At 52.0% G+C, this 21108-nt stretch overlaps 1 protein-coding gene across 1 annotated transcript in view; it reads right to left on the bottom strand.

Moving 5' to 3' along the window:
* Window positions 1-18610: 18610 nt before the first annotated feature.
* Window positions 18611-21108, bottom strand: part of MDFI (MyoD family inhibitor) — a 38471-nt gene continuing 35973 nt past the window's right edge. The window contains exon 5 of the mRNA XM_006275825.4: window positions 18611-20500. Within this exon, the coding sequence (XP_006275887.1) occupies window positions 20244-20500 (257 nt within the window). The 3' untranslated portion in view covers window positions 18611-20243. The remainder of the gene's footprint in view (window positions 20501-21108) is intronic.

Below are 21108 nucleotides of genomic sequence, written 5' to 3'. Positions count from 1 at the left end.
CTGAACTCTCCGCTTCCCTGGGGCAACAAGTCCCACCCTTTAATCCCTGGCATTAGTTAAAAACCGACAGCCTCCTAGTTCTGTCGTGGGACCCCTCATCCTTGTCTAGTCAGGGACAGTAGATAACAAAACCCCATGGAGTCTCTCTTCCCCATCATGTTGTAAACCCATGTCCCGTGCCCCCTCCAGCATCTCTTTTCTAAACAGGCCTGGCCTCATTAGTCTCTCCTCATCAGGAACCTCTTTAGGGTGCACACGAGTTAAACATGAGTGAAAGATGGGGAAGGCTGAGGTGGGAGAAAGTATAATCAAAGGACCTGCCCTGGAGCTCTTCAAAAGGGGAGTGGACGCACACCCCAGGAAGGGACAGGCCCCCCAGCAACCCCCAAGAGGCAGTGAATGACCTCCAGGGACCCCCCAAAAGACAGGGTAAGGGAGACCTCTCCCCCAAGAGACAGAAGGACCCCCCAAGGACCCCCAAGACCCAGGAGGAGACCCTCCTAAGCAGGCAGGCATGGTCGGGGGCTGGGGGCAGGACCTCCCTGGGGGTCAGGGAGGAGCTCACCAGCCCTGCAGCACGGGCAAATCCTCCTTAGGCCTGCCCAGCACTAATTGGAGCCCTGGTGCAGCCTGCACCTTGCTGCAGCTCTGGGAGGAGCTCGCTGTCCTTCAGTCAAGACTGCTCAAGTGGGGCCTCATTATTTTAGGCACTAATTGGAGCCCTGGGGTCAAACTCTGGAAGCAGCTCAGCTCAATGGGGCTTGCTCCTGCCCCTGCCTGCTCAGGCACTAAGTGCCTCCACACCAACCTGTTGCAGACCTGGTTGTGGCTCTGGGAAGCCCTGCTGCAGCCTTGGTTGAAGGCTCAAGTTTGTGCAATGGCCTCATCTGAGCCCTAGTTGATGGTCACATCTCCTTGTGGCCACGGGCCCAGCTCGGTTGTTGTGGCCTGAGCCTGGCCCAGCCTGGGCTCCCTGTCCCAGCGCAGCACCAAGCACTGCTGCTGACAGAGCCGGGCAGGGGGTCAGGGTGAGCCCCAAGCACTTGGGCCTGCCCTGGCTGCACTGAGGCTGTGCTGGGGTGCCCATAGGGTCAGCCCGGCTTGGGACGCTGGAAAGCAGAGGCTCAGCGCCGTGCAGTAGCAGGCAGTGCCCAGCCACCCCGGGAGCACCTTGGGCCCCGCACGCCCCGCACTCTGCGAGCTGACGGGGCACACGGTCCCACCACTCCGTGCACGCAGCCCCACGGCCAGCATGGGGTATGCAGCTGGCTCAGCGTGGTGCAGATGCAGCTTGGGCTCAGCTCTGGGCCCCGCGCCCTCACCTGGGTGGTGCAGCAGCCCTGGGAGTGCCCACCATGTGCCTGCCTTGGGGATGCTCCAGCTCCAGCCTGGACCCACGGGAGGGAGGTCATGCTGGGGCTGCCCTGTGCGGCCCATGAGAAGCAGCAGCGTGGGGTGCAGAGCTGCACCCAGGCTGGGGGGACGCAGCCTTGGGGGAGGGCAGGGAACCCTGGGCGGTGGCAGCACAGCCCTAAAGCCTGGGCAGGGAAGGCAGCGCGCGGCCCCGGGGCGTGCTGGGCATGTCCGGGGCAGATGCTAGGCCCGTTGGAAAATCAGACTTCTTGTGTCTTGCTTTCAAGCTACGAACCAGAGAAGAAGAGAGTGATTGCCTTGATGGTTGGGCAATCAACCCAGTGTGCAATGATCCTATAATCATCCATCCCAGAAAGGCCCGTGCACATTTTCCAGTGTCATCCAGCCCAGCTGTTGATTGAACATACCCCAAGCAATGAGGCTATGAGGGAAGGAAGGAAATTCAACCCATGAATAGATCTGGTATCAACATACCCTGCATTGTAACAGGCTATAATCACATTTAGACCAGCTGTGTTTGTGGCTATGGTCTGAAACGCCAAGCAGAGTTGCATCAGTGCTGCATACAGAGGGGCACAGCACCTCCCTGCTCCGTGATGGGACAGCTTCAGGGTGACAGGCTGAATGCATTATTGGCAACTGAAGGTCACTTTCTAAGCGCCAGAGGTCAACAGTTCACATTATAAAGCTGGGAAAGATGGAGTTAATCAGCACCAACAAAACTGGCCCATCTTTTAACCACTGGAAGGGCAGCATCCTCCAGCCAAAGATGACTGGGGACAGCCGCTGACCCAGGCGGGTTTTCATGAAAGAATAACATACAGACAGCAGGAGGGAGCTGATGACTTGATAACATCTGGAAGCCATTTCTGAACGGTATCCACAGTCACACTGACGTACAGAATTAGCAAAGCAGCCGGACTGGTTTTGTCAGAGAGGTCTTTGCATTTGTTTAGGCAGAACATAACATCAAGGGAGCTTTACAATAGCTGGGACTGTCTTTAGTATTCATAGATATGAGATTATAAAAGACAACGTACAGGGGACATGGGCTTCTCTTCAATATTAATTGCACCATAACACCAGTGGCCTCCATCAGGATTAGTGCCCCTTTGCCTTGCCTTCTGCCAGACAGCTTCCTGTCCCAAGAGCTTATGATCCAAATAACCAAGACAGACCACAGTAAGGTGACAGCTCGCTTTTTGCAAAGGGATCCTAGGCACAAAGAGACTAAGACCCAGATCCTGAATGTATTTCAGTGGGAATGATCACAGCATTGATCTCAATGGCTTGGTGATCTCGGTGGCTCAGTGAAGTCCGCTCAGAACATCAGTTCCTTAACCTCCAGATCATCCTTCCTCCTCGTTTCACCTTCATTTCTCCTGCTCTAATTTACTAACTGCATCTGCGCCCTTTGAGAAATCAATTGTTTTGCTTTTTTAAGTGGCTACTCTTTTTTCATGCCTTTGATTTGGGGTCCTTGACTTGAGGTGACTTGGGTATGATTTTCAGAGGTGCTGGGCACCCGCGACTCCCAATATGAGAGCAGAAAATGAGGCAGAGTTCTTAACACGTACTCAGTTCATGGTAAAATCCAGATGGCTGGATCCTGCTTTGGAGGAAACTGAGGCACAGACATGAAATTAGCGGTGGGTCACAAAATAATCGAGGCACAGAGAACCCCAAGGACCTGACTCAGTTCTTTGTAACAATTTGGCTTCAGTTTAACCAATCAAGTGAAAAACTGTAGAAGCGCTTAAGTGGCTTGAGAACATTAGCTCCAGTTCGAAGCGACTTAAACCCAGAAACTTTAAACCAGGGGTATCAAACTTGACTGCGCCCCCCACCACCTCTTTGCCCAGGCTGGATCTGTATCACAAGGCTCCATCGAGGCTGGATCCAGACCTGGCAGCAGGCTGAATAGTGGCAATGCAGGGGTTAAGGCAGCTGTCTCCCCTACCCAGTGCCCCAGTGGGGCTCTACACTTGGGAATTTGGGAAGTGATGCTGGATCTGGCCTGTGGGCTGTACCATTGACATCCTTATTTAGGCACCTTGGTACCTTTGAGGACCTGGGCCTTAGAAGTATAAATCACACTGAGCTATAATGAGGCTTTTGCTCTCAAGGCTTCAATTTTTAAAGTGGTTTTGGTGCTTAGCACCTACTGAAGTGGCTGGGGAAGTAAGTACCTAAATGCCTGTGAAGGTTCAGGGCCAAGTTTCTTTGGAGAACGGGAACTTGGCACTTTTGAACATATTGTGGGTCTCTCTCATCATGGCAGGCACCACCGTCAAGTAACTACCAGCAAATGCAAGGCAAACGGATGAGTCCCAACCTGTTGTAGATTTGTTGTACTGCTGAAATCTCTCCCAAGATCTTCCTCTTTGTGGGAAATCTAACCCCCAGGACAAAGGAGGAACAAAGGGAATGTTTTTCAGCCCTACTCAGAGAAGAGAACAAACAAACAGCAACATCTCAAAGACAGGAAGGAATCCAAATGCTTTAGCAAATTAAATCCAGATTCATTCAGAGTCCAACAGCAGCAGCATCAAGGCAGTGTTAAGCACCAGCTGGGGAAAAAAAAAGAGGTAAATGATGCAAAATGCATTTGACAAGCACAGAGGGAAGAAAAGATGTTGAAGAAGATCTGTGACTAGTCACAGCCACGTGGAACTGAATGGAGGGAAAGACAGCACTCCGGTCGTCCCACTGCAAAAGCAAACCCCCAGTTTCTGCCACCCCAGCTAATGGAGAATTGCCACAAGGAGAACGGGACTTGCGGTGGAGCAGTTCTGACTCCATCCAGCAGAGAGCAATGGTGCCTGGGTGGACCTGCGCGTGTACACAAGTGCGAGTGTGTGAACGACAGCTACACATATACACACACAAAAGCCAGTTCACTGCAGCATCAAAGAGCAGACTCATGAGTCAAATGAAACCATTTCAAAAAGAGCCATCCCACCAACCTAGGACCGGGTATAAATATCACTCACGAGGCCAAATTCTGGCCTCGCTTATAACCATGCTGGCCCATTTAAGTCGGTGTGGTTACACCATGTAATTGAGGACAGGATTTGGCTGCCTGCCCTGAACAAACAAGTACAGTGCTAGCTAATTACCGAACCCATCCAAACCTCAAAGGCAGCTGAACACACGCTCTCTGTCCCCTTCCGCTCCCAACAACACGCACTGCCTCCAGTCCCAGCCTTGCCTCGGGTGGACCTTTCTGCGCCAGGATGGAGTTTCAGTGCATTTCAAAGTCTCCCTTGCTCAAATGATCCCAGCATTTCAGAGGCACTGAAATCAGTCTCTAGCAATGCAAAATGATCAGCTGCCTAAATACAAAGGGAGGCGGGAGGGGGGAGGAAAAGCTGTCTCTGTAACACCCAAAGGCTCAGAAAAGGTTACCAGCAGTTTTGAAACCTACCCCCTAGCTGTTAACCTGGGGAGGGAGGGGGAGCACAGGGTGCCCCAACTATCTGTCAGGACACTGCTTGTGAAAAGGCCAGCACAAGGCATTTCCGCACAGCTCTCCACCCGTGTCATGAAAGGGGTGGGTGCAGAAGCCGTCCATACGCTAGCTCAGACAGTGGATCAGTGGGAGAGGTCGTTGGTTTTCCGGGGTGCAGGTCGAAAGAGTCCTGCCCAGCCAAGCTGCTGCTGATGTTAACTTCTGTGATGCTTTGTGTTTCGCTGTCTGCTCTGACTGCACTTTTTTGGGTGAACATACCCCACTGGCTTAGCCTTTCCAGCTTCCTTCTGGTTCAGCTCAATCTCTTGTAATAAAATCCTTTTTTTTTTTTCCTAAGTCCCCTCCAGACTCAAGGGGTATGGACCAGACTCTCTAGGCACTATCTGACCAGCTGGTACAGAGAAGTGCTCCGATGCCTGCCTCTTCCCTCAGACCTCCCCCTTTCCGAGTCGTGTCGAGGGATGATGCTGGGGTAGGGTCTGTGGCCTTTGCACTGCCAAGCATGAGCTCCTGTGAGTTGGGCTGTTTGTGGCAGTGCTTAGAGCAAGTCCCCGGCTGCTCTAAACTCCACCAGGCCAGAGAATAAGTGTGAAGCAGTTGTCTTTCTGACAGCCCTCACTTCCTGAAAAGTTGAGAGTCTATTATTTCAGAAACAGCTTAAGCTGTCCTGCTGTGTACAGAGGCCACACTGTCTGGAAAAGAAGGGGGGTTAGAGAGGGAGGAAGCATGGATTCTCTCCTGTTGATGCTCTCTGTTACATCGGGCCAGCTACCAGGGTCATCTGAGCACTAGGGGTGCCTCTACACATGCAGCAAGGCTGCTCCAATGCACTGTAATTAGCTATTGGATTTAGCTTTAAGAGGAAGCAGAGGGACTTGCCATACTGGGCTTCAATTCACTCAACATAGACTGCCTGGGTGACCTGCAAAATGAGGTTACAATTTACTAGCACTGTCCTGCCTCACAAGGGTGTCAGGGGTAAACACCTGAAGACCGGGGAGCCCTCCAATACAGCGGTGATGGAGGCCATGGAAGTACCACGGAGAGTGACTCACTCTCAAAGGGCTGCGATAGGAAATGAGCAGGCACAAATGTGACAAGGCATGTGATGTGACACACGAGTTGCAGACGATGCCAAGGAAATTGGCCTGTGTGTGTGGGTGAATGCTTCTACCTGTGTATGACTGTGCACAGCGCCTGAGAGCACACCCCCCGAGTGTTGGACGGGGTGTGCATGTGTCTGGGTGCAGCTGTGTGTGAAAAGAAGACAGTGTAGCCATGAGTGTGGAGGAAGCATGGTGCGATGGAAAGAGCGCTGGAGTGGGACTCTGGGAGCCTGAGCTCTATCGAATGCCCTTGTGCATCTTACTTGCTCATGGTCCGATCTACAGTTTTGACAAGCGGGGTGCAGCTGGTGACGTGCATCATCCAACATACACCAACATTTAGTTTTACATAAACTTGAAGCTTACACTCAGGGCCTCGGGCTGTAGGATTCAGGTTAGCAAACGGAGCTTCGTTGGAATACATTAAAAACAAACTACAGGGCTGTGAACTAGGAGCTGGATTCCCAGGAGTAATGAACAGACAGCAGAATTGCAGAACAAATAGCTGGATGGGTGGAACATCAAGACCATTAAAAAGAAGAGAGGGCTGGAAGGAAGAGTTTAGGAGGGGTCAGGTAGATAATAATGAGCCAGGACATCAACTGACCTTCCCAGCACGGCCTGACTAGAAATGCTGCTATCACTGCCAGGCAGCTGGTTGTAAAATTTGGGTGCAGCAGGAATCAAAGGGAGGTGTAAGTGCATGAGTGCACCCCCTCTCCCCCCGGATCCACCCTTGTACTTTTTGCAGACTTCTGTTCTCTACTTCGTCTATTGAGACTGCAAGGGTTCAAGGGCACAGACCATCTCCTACGTCGTGTGTACAGCACCTGGCACAAGGAAGACCCACTGCCCACAATAGTGCGACAGTCCCTTCCATGTGCAGCTGTGTGTGTGTGTGTGTGTGTGTGTGTGTGTGTATAGAGTGTGTGAGACTTTCCCTAGAGGTGAGTGTGTGTGTTTGCACTATTACACACATGCATGAAACAACTGCCAACTTTCCCAATTTCAGACAGACAGCGCATTTTGTTTGAACACAGCGATTCTCCAATTCTCAACGGCTTCAGTCTAGTCGGTGCAGCTCAATGTAGGCTAAAGGTATATATCACTCATTTTCCTCCAAAAATATTGTTGGTAATGGCTTTCAAATGTTGCGGGGTGTGTGTGGCAGCTGCTGGCACAGTCTCAATTACACAGCAAGCTCCCCGGTACTGAGATATTTAAACTAACACCGTCTCCTCTCCAATTTCAGCTGCGTTTGTAAAGAAAACAACTCCCACCGACTGCAGCAGGAAATCACTATTTGGGTTTATGAGGCACCTCTTCCTGCCAATCCTCTCTGAAAAGCCTCTGCTAGGTTTTGCAAAGCAGGTATCTGACAGCCGACACAGCTGCGCTGTTCTTTGAGTGATTCAGACCTGGACTGTCTGCAGAGAAACAGTCAGGAATGGTTTGCCAGTCTGACTATACCAGCAAACCCTCCTAGAGCAGATGCAGCTTTGAGCACCAAAGCCATCCTTGCCATACTGGCAATGTTGGTGCAGCTTACGGGAGATCTGCAAATGAAATGAGCTTTGCACGTGGATTTATGCTGGAGATTTTGCTGCTTAAAAAAAAATTCTGTTAAAAAGAATCACACCAATAACCAGCCATTTGTAGTGTAGGCCGAGCTTTAGTGTCTCTGCTTAATCTGTGTTTCTACACAGCGCTACAGAGCCTTGGGCCATGCCTGGAGCTCTTAAGAATGAGTGCAGTGTAAATAGATAAAACAAAACCATCCTAGTACATCACTTCCGACAGCCATTCATATGATGGGAGCTTTGAGTTCCCTGCTGGTCCAGGCCAGGCCTGGGATAGGTTGCATGCTCTGATCTTCCTCCACAACAGTCTACCCATATCATTTCCTGCTGCTAGAAAGTAATGGGACAAAACTAGGCAGGCAAGACTTAGACCAACACGACTACAACCAAAAACCCTGGGACAAGATGAGAGCATCTGTCCACTCCAAATACACTTAGGCCTAATGTCAGCTCCTTCTGAAGCAGTGGTTTCTCCCAGGTATTTTTGTGATTTCTACAATGGCAGAAAGTCCAGCTGAACTCCTGTTCCAAACACAACCGGAAGGGAAGATCTCACTCCTACCCTTCATTAAGAAAGAACATACAAGATACTATTGCAGGACCCAGATAGCATGGCACCCCAGTGTTATTTGAGTCTATTTATACTGGTGTGATGGGGATCAGAATATGGCACTTGTTCTTTTGTAATGGGAGGAGAAGCATTAACGCCAGAGAAGAAGCTTGGGGGAAACACCATTGGGCCACGGGCTGGTACGTTATCCCAGCAGGCCTGGAATTGGAAATGGTTGCCTCAGCATAAATTAAGGGCCCTGTATGTTTGCCCAGATGCCTGCAGCTGGGTTTTAAATGAGCTGGTAGGAAAAGCAATGGCATTTAATGAAGTTGAGGCCAGGGATATGATTACAGCTCTCTTCGAGGCATGAATAGATCTCGCCTAATTTTTCAGGAGTGGCTCGAGGAGCCACAGCAATTCGTGTTGCCACTGCTCCCCTGCTGCCAAATTTCTGGCCCTTTGGGGAGACTCATGGGGAGATGTCATGGCTCCACAGGTGAGATCTGTTCTGCAGGATGTATCTTGGTCAATCCTGGTCTTAAAACTGCATGAGCTACCCTCTAACCACCAGGCACAATTTCTGGAAACATCAAGAACACCATAGAGAAACACCCACAGAGAAAACAGTTGGACAAGAGCATTGTCAGTGTCCTGCCACTTCTAGACCCAGAAGTTTGCCAGGAGATCCAGGGAGAGGACCATGCCCCTGCTCCAGAAGGACAGCCCCCCACCCCCTTGCCCTGCAATCTGTGCCATCTCTCAGCTACTGTAAGGCATGGTCTTTGCTCTGCTTGGCACTTCTCCTTTGCAGGTAAAAGACTGATCAAATCCACAACTGGAGCTGGTGACCTCAGATAGCTGGCAGAGGTGAAGCTGCCGAGACTACTGCCGTCAAACCTTCTTTTCTGGGGTGCGGGGAGGGGTGGAGACCATCTTGCAAGGCTGATGGACCTGAAATGTTAATTTCTTCCAGCTGTTGTCAGTCTGGCAGGCTCTCAAAGGAAGTTTAATAGACTACAGTCTTCTCTGCTTGCACCCATCCCTCCGTGGCTTTTCAGAGCAGGGGCAGCCATGCAGAACCTGATGATTATACAGACAGATCCATCTTCCAGAGACTCATTTTCTCTTTGGCTCGCCAGATTTGGGGGGGGAGCAGGGATGCATTTTATTCGTGTCTCTCTCCCTGCCCCTTTAAAAGGCCATTAATTCAACTGGAAGAGACCCATCCTGCAGGGTGAGGACGGAGAAGAAGCGGAAGCAAGTGCGACCCAATTTCGGATGGTGCCTGAAAGCAAGCGAGAAGCCAGATGATGAGTTTGTGAGGTCTCTCTCTGGAGCACACACAAGGCTGGTGTGTGGCCAAGCAGGAAACAGGATGGAGAAGGTCTTTGTAGTGAAAAAAAAAATCCTTTCACTTTCTTTATATTGATTTTGATTGCAGACAGAAATAGCACAGGCTGTTGAAAGCTATCATTGCCAAAGTGACAGAAGACCTTCCAGCTCAATCAGAGCAGGGCCATGTCTTGCATTGTAACCTGTCTCCAGCAGTTGTCAGCAGCATGTCTGCCAAAGTTGTGAAACATCAGCTTAACCTATAAGCGTAACTTCTTTCTAATCCCTGTTAGACGCTGGCTCGTACCCTGACAGAGGGTTTGTGGTCTATCTCTTTCCAAAATTCCTGGCTATTTTTGAATCCTGGCTATTCAGACAAGGTGTGAAAAAGCCCCTAAGCAACATGGAGGCTTAAGACCAAAAGCAAATCAGATTTCCAAGCCCCTGAAGTCATTCTAGGTATTATTCCATTGAAAGTCAAAGGGATTTAGGCTCTTAAGTTGCTTATTTTAATGGGGCCCAGCTCCTAAATCACTCAGACACTTTGCTTGGCATCCATATGAATGTCTAAGGCACAACATTCACATGCCTTACAGCTAACCATGCATTTGAAGCCAAGGGCAATTTCACGTGGTTTTGAACTCAGTGGCATCAAGACAGCAAGATGAATGCAAAGTTAGCACTGCGCTTTAATACTTGCCTGGACCAAGGAGTCTAAGCTCCATATGAAACAGCTCTGCCATGGCTGGACACGGGTGAACAGGATTGCTTGCCTGTCCTGTTTCAGTTCTTTGCATGTCTGTCCATACCCAAGCTGTGAATTAGGGCAGCTTTGAACAAGAGGCTGCTCTAACCCCAACTCTCAACCTCAGGCTTCAAACAGCAAGGGACCACCAAAGGGCAGTGCACTCCAGTCACATTTCTGGCCTGCCTCATGCTGGAGTACACATGGAGGGTGGCTGGAAAATCTGCATCTCCCCCCACCACACAGTACAGAAACCACCCGACGAAGCTGAACTCTGGAAACTCCAGCAGATCTGGAGTAAGACTTCACAGTTGGCCGTTTTATCTCTATATGGGAAAGTTCAGGTGCAAATCAATACTTGGGGTTCAACCCTAGCCAACACATGTACTTTGTATTGCAAGGGGCTGGGAAGAAGCGATGGGGAAGGAGACAGAAGGCTGTCCCATATGGCAGGAACTGCAGAGGAGAAGGCTCTCTCTCAGTGGTGGCATTGAATAATCCACCCATGTATTATCCATTTGAGGCACTTGGCTTCAGCCTCCTTTTGGCTTGACAACCTCTTGACTTGGGTCTTAGCATTAATAAAAAGCAGCCTGTTTCTGAAAAGCAATTTCCACGCAAAGGTGGAAGGTCAAATGAACCGTGCCTCAATACTTTCCTCAGCAGCAAAAAGGCAGAGCCCAGGGAACGCAGTTCCCTCACAGTCAATTAGCAATTAGACAATAAACTTTCATTATTAATATGCCCTGTATCTCGGCCGTAATAAATTACTTGTGGTGAACCTGATGCAAATTAAAGTCCTAAATATCATCAGGCAGAGGGGGCCTCTCTGGGAGACTGGCTAGGGAAGGGCTTTGCATGATGCATTTTCCCTTGTGCTTTCCCTACGTGTAATAGGTCTGACTGGGTTGCAGAAGGTAAATTCATACCCCGCCCAGCCCACTGCACATACCCACAATGCATACAAACCACCCCAGCATCCAGCCGAAGCCAGGGACCCCCTGGTTGTAGACAAGCCAGGAGTTGGCTTCCCCTATGACCTTGAGGTAGCTCACGCTATTTGCACAGAGCTTCAGAAAGGCAACGTCCCTCCACCCTCTACATCTGCGGCCTAATCCAACCTCGGATGACACCCACAAAAGTTTTTCCATTGGTTGCACTGGGTGTAGGGCTGGGTCTTAAGTATGGGGATTGTCTCCATGCTTATTTTCATTGTGAGCCAAAAGCTTTAAAAAAGTCTAACTACTAACTATTATATTTTGATCACCATCGAAGTGCAGATGTTAACAGATTCATCCTTGTGATAGCTCTGGGGGAAGGGAAGAATTAACCACCTCTATTGAACATCTTAGGCACTCAGATAACAAGACGATGAGGGATGGACAGGCCCATCAATGTGGGATGCAGACGTATTCATAAGGGATCTGATCAACACTAAGAGCGCCCTTCCACTTTCCTTTGACCATGGGCTTGCCAGTCTCTCTTCCAATAGCTGCTACAACATACCTGGAAGGACCTGGCTTCCATCACAGAATAACCAAGACTAAGCTCAATGCTTTGCACTGCCTGGGGATAACATCCAAATTCCTGCCTAGGATCTTCTACACTGAGTCTAGCATAGGCTGGGTCAGAACTCCGAGAACATGGTGCTTTGTGCTACACGATGCTCTCGGTTGCTAGAAGTGGGGGTCAGATCCTGGGATGTCTAGGTCTCAGAGCATAAATGAAGAGAACCCCTTCCATTAGGTAAGGCTGCCTCAAAAGACTATTTTGCAGGACAGTTGCCACTAGAGGGGAACAAAGCCCTGCATCACCTGGGTATAAATCAAGCACATCAGAACCGACATATCAGTACCCACAATGTGCAGATGTGGTCATTACTACTTGCAGGAGTGCCAGGTGCATCTAAAGTACTTGCCACCAAAAAACCCTGACAAATTCAGGTTGACTGAACGTTTCCACCAACAAAAAAAACCCTCCAAGAAATCATGGGTCAAAATATTTTGTTTTTTTCTTTCATTTGAAACAAGATTTGGCTGCAGAATGTACTTTAATGCTACTAAAAAGTTTAAGCCAAACCCCGAAACATTCATTCAACCCAAAACACATCTTTGAAGCTGAAAATTTTGCCAAAAATTGCAAAAAAATTTCCCAGAGGTCGACCCACAACAACTTTTTCTTTTCTTTAGGTTTTTTTTTTTTTTTTTTGGAATTACAGGCAAAATGAGCCAAAACAATCAGCTCTTTGCTCAGCCCTAGCTTGGAGTCATGCTCTGGACTCTCAGATTTGAAGGAAGTGGCTGCCAGGGACATAACAAAGCTGTCCCATCTCACTGGGTGGTGTCTCATTGCTTATATTCTGCATCAAGGTAGCACATAAGAGCCTGGCTCAAGGACATTGCACCTTGGTGCAAGGTGCTGTACAGACAAGCAACAAAAGCTGTCTCTGTCCTGTAGGATGGGGTAAACACAGCCATGCCTCTTCTGAAACCAATGCCAACAAACACTCTTTTTAACTCCGTTGCAAAGCAAAAAGATTCTCATTATTAAGGGTATTTAGCTTCCATGCGTGCACATCCCCAGCTGGAGGTAATTTTCAGCCGATGACCCCTAAGTCCTTGAGAAGCCATCCAAGAAGCGGCACATATCAGCACTGCCGGTGTCACAGGATGCGCGTGTACCTTGGCCGGCTATAGCCATGGTGAACAGGAGAATTAGGAGCCCCTGGACTCTGCACCCCTGCCATCACATGGCCCACAGTACCTTAGGCATGGCGTTTGCCTTGGCACCCGGTCAGCTACTTGACTTGGAGTCGCTTCCGAGAGAACTGTAAAAACCAAGCATGGCAGGAGATTAATTAATTGAAACTGAACACAGCTGTTGTTAATTAATTCCCAGGCAGGAGGCTTAACTCTTTCCTTTTGCAGCTCGGCAGCTAGCCTCAAAGCTTTCAGCCTTGCGGTGCTTTACAAGGGCGGAGAAGAGATCTAGGCCAGTTTGGCTCCTTGCTACCTTGTATTACGGGAAAGCAAAGCAAGGGGAAAGGGAGGAACTGGGCAGAGACGAGGAAGCTGATTGAGGAGCTGTGGGATGCTCTTCCCCTCTCAGAGCCAGGTCTGGAGGTGGAGACAGTTGGCTATGGAAAGGCTGTAACTGCGGGTGGAGACCAGAGCGGAGCCCGCTCGACACACGGCGAGTGGTCCAGGACACCAGGCGAGGCCACGGTGGAGCCTCAACCCGGTGCAACCTCAAGAGGGGTCTGGTCCAAGCAGCAAGCCTTCAGGCTGAAGCTAAGCTGCATAAGGCATGTAGTCACGTTGTGGGGACTTCTACTGTGTCATCTCATCCCCAATTCACTCACCGCCATGTATTACCTTTCCGCTGGTCTGCAGAGCGCCCCTGGCACAGCCCGGCTCCCACTTCCTTCCTCTTCCAACCCTGCTCGTTTGCTGGAAGAGAGCTCCCAGTGCTGGCAGCCTGCTGTTTCCTTGCAGCTGCTCCAACTACCTGGCTACAATTTGCTTCCAAAAAATCCTTGATCTCCTTTTTCCTTCCCAGCCCCAGAATACTCTACAAGAAAGGACATCTCACACATGCTCTCTCCCACAAGCATTTTTGTGGTGCCCTCTGCAAACAGCTCCACTCACCTTCCTGGGGGCCCCCGGCCTGGTCCCTGTGAGTGCTTCACTCCCATATGGACATCTAAATAAGTGGTCAGGTTTCCAGAAAAGCCCAGTGACGTTGGTGGGGAGCAGTTCACCCCCCGCCCCCCATTCAACCTTAGGTGCCAAATGCTGTAGCTTCTCGTCCTTGGTTACAACAAACTGGTAGCAGAGGGTGGCCATGCAGCAGAGATATGATTTTTGGTGCTGAGTTGGGCACCCCAATGCTCTTCTTCCCTCACTGGCAAGCCACCTCCATAAGGACTCTCCGTGTCCGTCCACACTGTGTTCCCAGCATGTCTCAACAGAGACAGTTTTGAGCACTCCCTCCCCACTCACTCACACAGACCAAATGTGGAAAGAGCAGTGATGCTCCCTTTACTCCTCCTTTCTTAGTGCTTTTGTCTTCTGGCAAATCTCAGGAGGCTTTAGGAAAGTGTTAGATGTGGGGAAACCAAGGTAGGGAGCACAGTGATGCCCACACAGTGAGGCAGCAGGAGACTTGGCAATAGGACTAGAGGTCCCAAGGTCCAGGTCCCTCTCTTCTCACCACATCCCTCATTTCCCATCTTTTCAAGGCCCAGTTTTACTTGCAGCTTTGCTCCTTCTGCTGTTCCAGCAGTTGCAGCTGCTCTCAAGATCTCTGCCCCTGGTGAGCTTGAGAGCAGCCAGGGGGGATGCCTCTGGCTCACTTCTGGGTTTGGCATATGCAAGCAGGAGTGGGTGAATGTGTGGCATGGTCTAAAGCACCTCTGCCAGGCCCCATAGCCGTGGGGGTAAGACAACATGGTGTACACGATGCCCTCTGATGCACTCTCCCTTTGAGGAGAGCTTGTTCCCTCTCTGCTTACTTCCAGCCCCAGGTTGATAACATGCCACAACACGGCTGCTTAAGGAGAGCCCCTGAAACCATACATTTGCAAAGGAGAAACAGTGAAGAAACAGTGGTCTCTGTTCAGAGCCAGCACTAGGCAGCTGACACGTCACCACTGCTAGGCAGGAATGGTCTCTCTGATATTTCTGCCATTGCAGCCGGTCCTATATATAAGAAGAACCTGGCAAACCAAGTATACCCCTGCCCCAGGTTTCTGGGACAGCCCACCAGGCTGAGGGGGTGAGGGAGAAGGAGAATCGCTCCCAAACCCAGCCGGTGACCCGCTGCCAGCATCAAGCATGCAGCCTCTGTAGCTCTCTGTTTAATATTCATTCCACTGCAAGTCCAGCCTCAGCCCATCCCAAGCAGGAATCCACTGTCAGCAGCTGCTCTAAAGGAAATGAGCAAGGACAGGTTTGCTGAAAGAGCAGGGAGGATGTCGAGCTGGATTAGCAGGAGGGGTAAAGCTGCAAGTGAGACGGGGCCTTGAAAAGATGGGAATTGAGGGATGTGGTGGGAAGAGAGGAAACTGGGCTGTGGGGCTCTAGTCCTATTTCCAGGTCTCCCACTGCCTTAGTTGCAGCAAGTCCTGACCTCTGTGCCTTGGTTTCCCCACATCTAATAGTCTGCTTTCCTGAAGCCACCCGCGATTTGGAAGAAGAGAAATGCAAGTAAGAGTGGTGGAGCCAAGGAAGCAGATGAAAGGGAAAAGGCAGATAGGGAAGAGAGCTGCTAAAGAAGACACCTGGGATGAGAGTGGGAAACTACACTGAGTCTGAAGTGGTGCATGCCGGCACGTGGGATTCACGCCCCTTCGGTTCTCAGACTCAGAGCTGGGAATTTACCCTGCAAACAGTGGTACCAGTGCTGAAGAGTCCTCCTAAGCCTACAAGCTCTGGGCATGGTGTCATCCTTCACCCAGGTCCAAGTGGGTATAAAACACCCACCAGAGAGGCAGTGGGCACCCCCTCCTACTTTGTGCAGGTGGCCACGACGAGCTGGGTTGCCCAATAACGGCGACACACCCTCCCCTCCATTGCATATTCAGTCAGATGCCTGCCCAGCTCGGCTCCCCGCTCCATGGAGCCCTGCAGAGCCAACCCAGCTGTGAGCAAACAAGCTGGCGCCTCACACTCTGGCAGCAGGCGTCCTACGCCAAGTCCTGATGGCTGGAAAGAAACCACCACGCGCCTCTCCAGCTCCAGCACGAGCTTGCAGGTAGAGAATAAACACCAGTTTCCCGGCAAACCGAGTCATTCCGAGCTGCAGGCACAGAGACACAATAAATGTGGAGGCTTCCAACGCTGTTTTTACAGCGTCCTTTTCCAGAGCTGAACCGCACTTTAGATTAGGCCCCGCGCCAGTGGAGAGCGATGTTTTATTTGCATTTTCTAATGCCGCCGTCACTGTATGCGATTTTAACGCCTCCATATGCAACATTCAGGAATACATCACTCCTCGCCGAGGAAAGGAGCCAGGCGCTTTCCCCGTCCTCACCCGTGGATTTTAAACCACTCATTTAAGGTGTGGATAAACCATGATGCGTGTGCATGTGTGTAAATGAAGAGCTATGGGGTTTTTTTTTCAAGGGCTCCGTGCCTGCAGAGGGGCTGGGTTTCCCAAACAGCTCGGCACCCAAGATCTCCAGCTCTTCAGAAAAATCTGGCCTCTAAGACGTACGGGAGGAGTTCAGAGCAAGCGGCTACTTGGGAACCGACAGCGCCAGCCAGGCCTGGGCGGGCTAGGCTAGCGTGTGAGTGCCTCCCTCCGCACACAGCAGCAGCAGATGTGCAGACACAGGGAGCAACATGGGCCGGGGGGAGGGGGGAGTGCGTGTGCGTGGGGGGGGCAGCGGAGGGGGGAAGGACTGCGGTATGTGCTTGTTCCCACTCCTCTCTCCTCCGTCGGACAAAAGCGTGCACTGTGTTTTTGGACGGCGGGGCTGCATTTCAGCTGGAAGAATCTGTTCCCCATTAGCGTCTCCGGCAGAGTTCATTACCACAGCTGGCAAGCTGGCCAAGGAAGGGGGGAGGGCGTGGGGCAGGAGCTGCCAGCTGCAGCAGTCGCTAATTAGCACCACAAGTGAGGCCTGGGGTTGGGGGCTGGGGAGGCCTTTGACTCGGTCCCCCTTGCCAAGGATGCAGAATTTCTGGGCTGAGGATCTGACCCAGAGCCAACTGGGCAGGTTCCCACTTACTGCCGTGGGCTTCGACGCAGCCCTCCCCATCCGGAGCGAGAGCTTCGTGACGGCTCCATTCCCACCCTCTCTTTTTTGGGGTTCCTCTCTGACCCGGTCGGTCACTTGGGTACAGGGGCTCCCCAGCCCAGGCGCACGCTTCACCCAGCTCCTCTACGCTGCATCGCAGATAGGATCGCATTCCCGGCAAGCTGCTCAAGGCAGGAGGCCTGGATTTCTCTCCTTCTTGGATGCAGAGGCTGGGACCTGGTCGTCAGCCCACTTCAATCATGGGGAACCTTCCCCGGACCTCAGGCTCTCACGTGCACACGGAGCCGTGGCCTTGGAGAGACCTGGGCTCCAAGCTGCTTTAGAACAACACTAAAAATAAGTGTATTACTGAAGCCTCCTCCTCTGGGGCGCCAGGCCAAGATCACAAAGGCAGCATCTGGCCTTTTGACCAACTGACCCATTTGGCCTGGAAGATTTTTTTCCCCTCAATGAGCTGGAAATGAGGCTTTCACTTTGCCGGGTCTGCCTTTGCCTCCTGACAGAGCGGGAGGGCTGCTGTAGGGAGTGACGTGGGTAACTCTGGAGGGAGCACCCTGACCCCCACAGCCATGCAAATTGCCTCATCCTGCTACGGGGTGCTGTGCCACTGCGGGTGTTTTGGGGGAATCAGTAAGGGGTGCTTTCCTCCTCGAGTCAAAGCCAATATAACAGCCGGGTGGTAGAAGCATTGACTTGGACCATGTGCAAGTTTTATCCCAGCAATCTGAGCGGTCACCCCAGCATCTGGGCCTAATCTCACCCCAGGCATCTCCATGTTGCCAACTCCTGCCATTGCATTGTGAACCCTGCAGTATTTGCTGGTTTCTTAAAGCTCCAGCTCCTGGAGTCATGGGACTTTCTTTTTAAATAAGCATCTCCACATGCACCTTTTCTTTTTCAAGTCATTTTCCAGGCCTCGTGCCTCAGAGAAAAGCTGGAAACCAGGAGCCTTAATGAGTCAAAAGCCAGAAAGCACAGAAATAAAACCTCACATGCATTCGTAAAGTCTCACTGATTTTAAGAAAGACGATCCCGTGACTGAGATGGGGGAGACTCGCTGCTGCCTTTTGAGTGCTGAGGGGTGGTGGTCCCCGAGTCTCATGGTTCTTGGAGGTCCCCTTGCCACTGTAAAGACAAACAAAAAACCCCTCTCCCCTACTGATGTGCAGCTCCACCGCACACAGCAGCTGCTGCGCTCCTCCCCTGAGGCGGAGGACACGATCCCGCTCCGGGGGCAGAGCTGGTGAAGCCCCAAGCAGTGAGAGGCGCTGTAGAATGGCCAGTTATTTCACAGCATCATTAAAACCACTGACCACCCTCCCTTCCTATGTGGCTGCTTCCTCTTTCTAACCCCAGCACAGATAAAGCCCAGTGGAACAAGCCTACAGAAGTATCCAGCTGTAGCCAAGGGGATGCACCCCAGGAGGTATCTAACCATCTACACCCGCCTCGCTAGCCTTGGGGCCGAGGAGTCCTCTCTCAACACTCCAAGCAAGGGGATAAATCCTAGGGAACGTCTCTCCCCAGACTCCCTCCATGCTCCTAAGGAGGAAGTGAGGAGGATGCACTCTTGAATTTCTCCTCTGGGGACAACTGCCCACATGCAGGCCTCCCTGCGGAGGGCCAGGGTCTTCCAGGACCGCCCATGGCCAAACACGTGACACAGCAGCCACAAGGGTCAGAAATGAAGAAAAAGACATTTATTTACAGTAACAAGTAAAACAGATGAAACGCACATCCACTTTCCACGCCCTGGCCCTGTGAGGGGCTCCTTCTCCCCGTCCCCTCGGTCCTGCCCTCCAGCTAATGGCCAGGCAGGGCGATGGGGGGAAGCCCATGGTGGGTGCTGTCCCAGGGGCAGAGGAAACCAGGTGTCCATTCCTGTACAGCTGTCACTCCAGAGGCTGTGTCAACAAAGCCTTCACCCGGTGTCCCGATGGCTGCTGCTCCATGGCTTGTGCCTTTGATTCAGGACAAAGTTTTTCTGTAACTGGGGGGCAAGGAGAAATGGCACCTTGCAGTAGGAAGATCCTGGGCATGGATGTGCAGGCCTGGCTATGGGAAAGCCCTGTAGGGCACCCTTTGTCAGCCACCATGAGGGCAGCTAAGGAAAGGCTTGGCATGAGGAGATGTGGTTGTATCTGTGCAGGCATTGGAGCTGCAAGGAGATGGCGATATTTATTGCACTTGGCTGCCGATCTCAGCACTGAGAGAGGGGCAAAGGGTAGAAAGCTGTTTGCAACAGCAAAGGGGAGAGGAAAAGTTTGGTCCCTAATGCTCCCTCCTCCAGCTGGTCCTCCGCAACTCGGAGATCCCCAACGTCTGGAACTGGTCTCTGATGCCACAGCTCCCTTCCCGGAGGAGACAGGAGCAGAGCGGGGAAGGGGCCTGTGCTCATGTTTCACATGGCAGTGCACGGTGCCTTGTAGACTCTTGTGTCCCACCATGAGAAGGGAAGCTTGCCAGAGCCCTGTGCAAGCACCTCTTCTGGGTGCCCTGGACATGGGCTGCTGGATACCTAACTGCCAGGCAGGTGATATCCGTGCACGCTGTACCACTGGAAGCCAGCGAGAGCACTTCACAAACCCATGAATGGGCACTGAGACCTTGCCCAAGCTGTCAACTAGCCACATGAGGGCCCCTGGCACCAGCACACCTGGGCATTATCCTTTGCTGGCTGCAGCAGCAGGCATCAGCTCACAGAGCCCTGGAGCAGCCAGTCAGGCTGCCGGTGGCATTCACAGATGTCCTCAGACAGCAGCTTGGGTGAGCTTGGGGCTCACCAGGCAGCTCAGGTTCCCAGGGGACAGCTGCATGGCGTGGGAAGATGGTTCTCCTGCACTTGGCTCAGGCGGCAGGGAGCACCTGGGCTGCTGGTGCAACCCCTCAGCCGATGGCTTGGCGGCCCCCGGCCCCGTTGGTCAGACAGCACCAGGGGAGGTAGAGAACGAGCATCACCCAGTGTCCTGCAGGCATCCAACAAGTCTCTTGATGCCCTGAGGCTTGAAGTGCGGGACAGAGAGATTCACCCATCCCTGGGTAGTGTCCAGGCTCAGCTTACTGGCTCCAGAGCAGCCTCTGGTCTCTTGGGCTCTGGATTCCTTCCATTTCCACGTGGGTTTCTCCAGCATTGGATCAGGAAACCTGCAGGATCCTCCCAGCCCATGACAAGTGGCATCTTCAAGAGGAATGAGACACAGAGACAGGAAAAGGGAGATCCCCATTCTCAGCCCCCTTGTACCTTCCCTCTTTCCTCCATCCAGTCCCTGTGGTGGTCGTGCTGGGGATGGGGCTTTGGCTCTGGTTTCCTGCCACGCCTCAGGAGGAGAAGCACAAGCCACAGCACTCCATGCAGATCTCCAGGCAGTCCGCGGACTCGCAGCAGGCGTCGATGATGCCGCAGTCCATGTCGCAGGGCAGGTCGCAGTCGGCGCACTCCCCGGAGTTGCAGCAGCAGCAGCAGATGCAGGAGTCCTCGGAGGTGCAGGAGCCGCAGGTGGCACAGTCCAGCACGATGTTGCAGAGGGTCAGGAACTCGCAGAAGAGGCAGGAGAGGATGCAGTGGACGCAGCAATCTAAGGGGGGACAGAGGGAAGGAGGGCAGAGAGATCAGGGACACACCAGACATGGTGATGAATGGGAAGGAGAGGATGGGGTGGGGGGGAAAGACAGGAGTGAAGGACACTGTTAGGCATGGACACCAGGCCCATGAACCCTCTGAAGGACTCCACGGCTTTGGCAGTACCACTCCTAAGAGGTACAAGGCTTAAGTCTCCAGCTCCCAGCTCCACAGAGAACAGCACAAACAGCAGGGGAGGTCTTCCCAGTCTGAGGACAGACATTTCAGACCTCTTAGTTCTGTACCAGCCCAGGCCAGTACCTAGGGCTGTGGGGATATGGGGCCTCTGAATGGCATTAGTGCCAACCTATGCTGCCCTTGAGACTCCACGTAGGATCTAGCTTTTTACTATTGATTTTGGCTGGAAGGTGCACAGATCCTACCATGGTGGATGGCAGCACAAACTCTGATAGAGAGAAAAAAACCCCCCAGAGGGCAAGTGAAGAGAAGCCTTCAGACCTTCAGTAGCTATTAAGCACGGGAGTTAGGAATACAGCCTCTGAATCCAAATTTCCTAGACCTTCAGTGCTGGAGGTTGCAAGTGAGAGAGGAAAACCCTTGGTC

The sequence above is a fragment of the Alligator mississippiensis genome, chromosome 14, assembly GCF_030867095.1.
Source record: "Alligator mississippiensis isolate rAllMis1 chromosome 14, rAllMis1, whole genome shotgun sequence".
Lineage (NCBI taxonomy): Eukaryota > Metazoa > Chordata > Crocodylia > Alligatoridae > Alligator > Alligator mississippiensis.
This window is presented reverse-complemented; position numbering and strand designations above follow the sequence as displayed.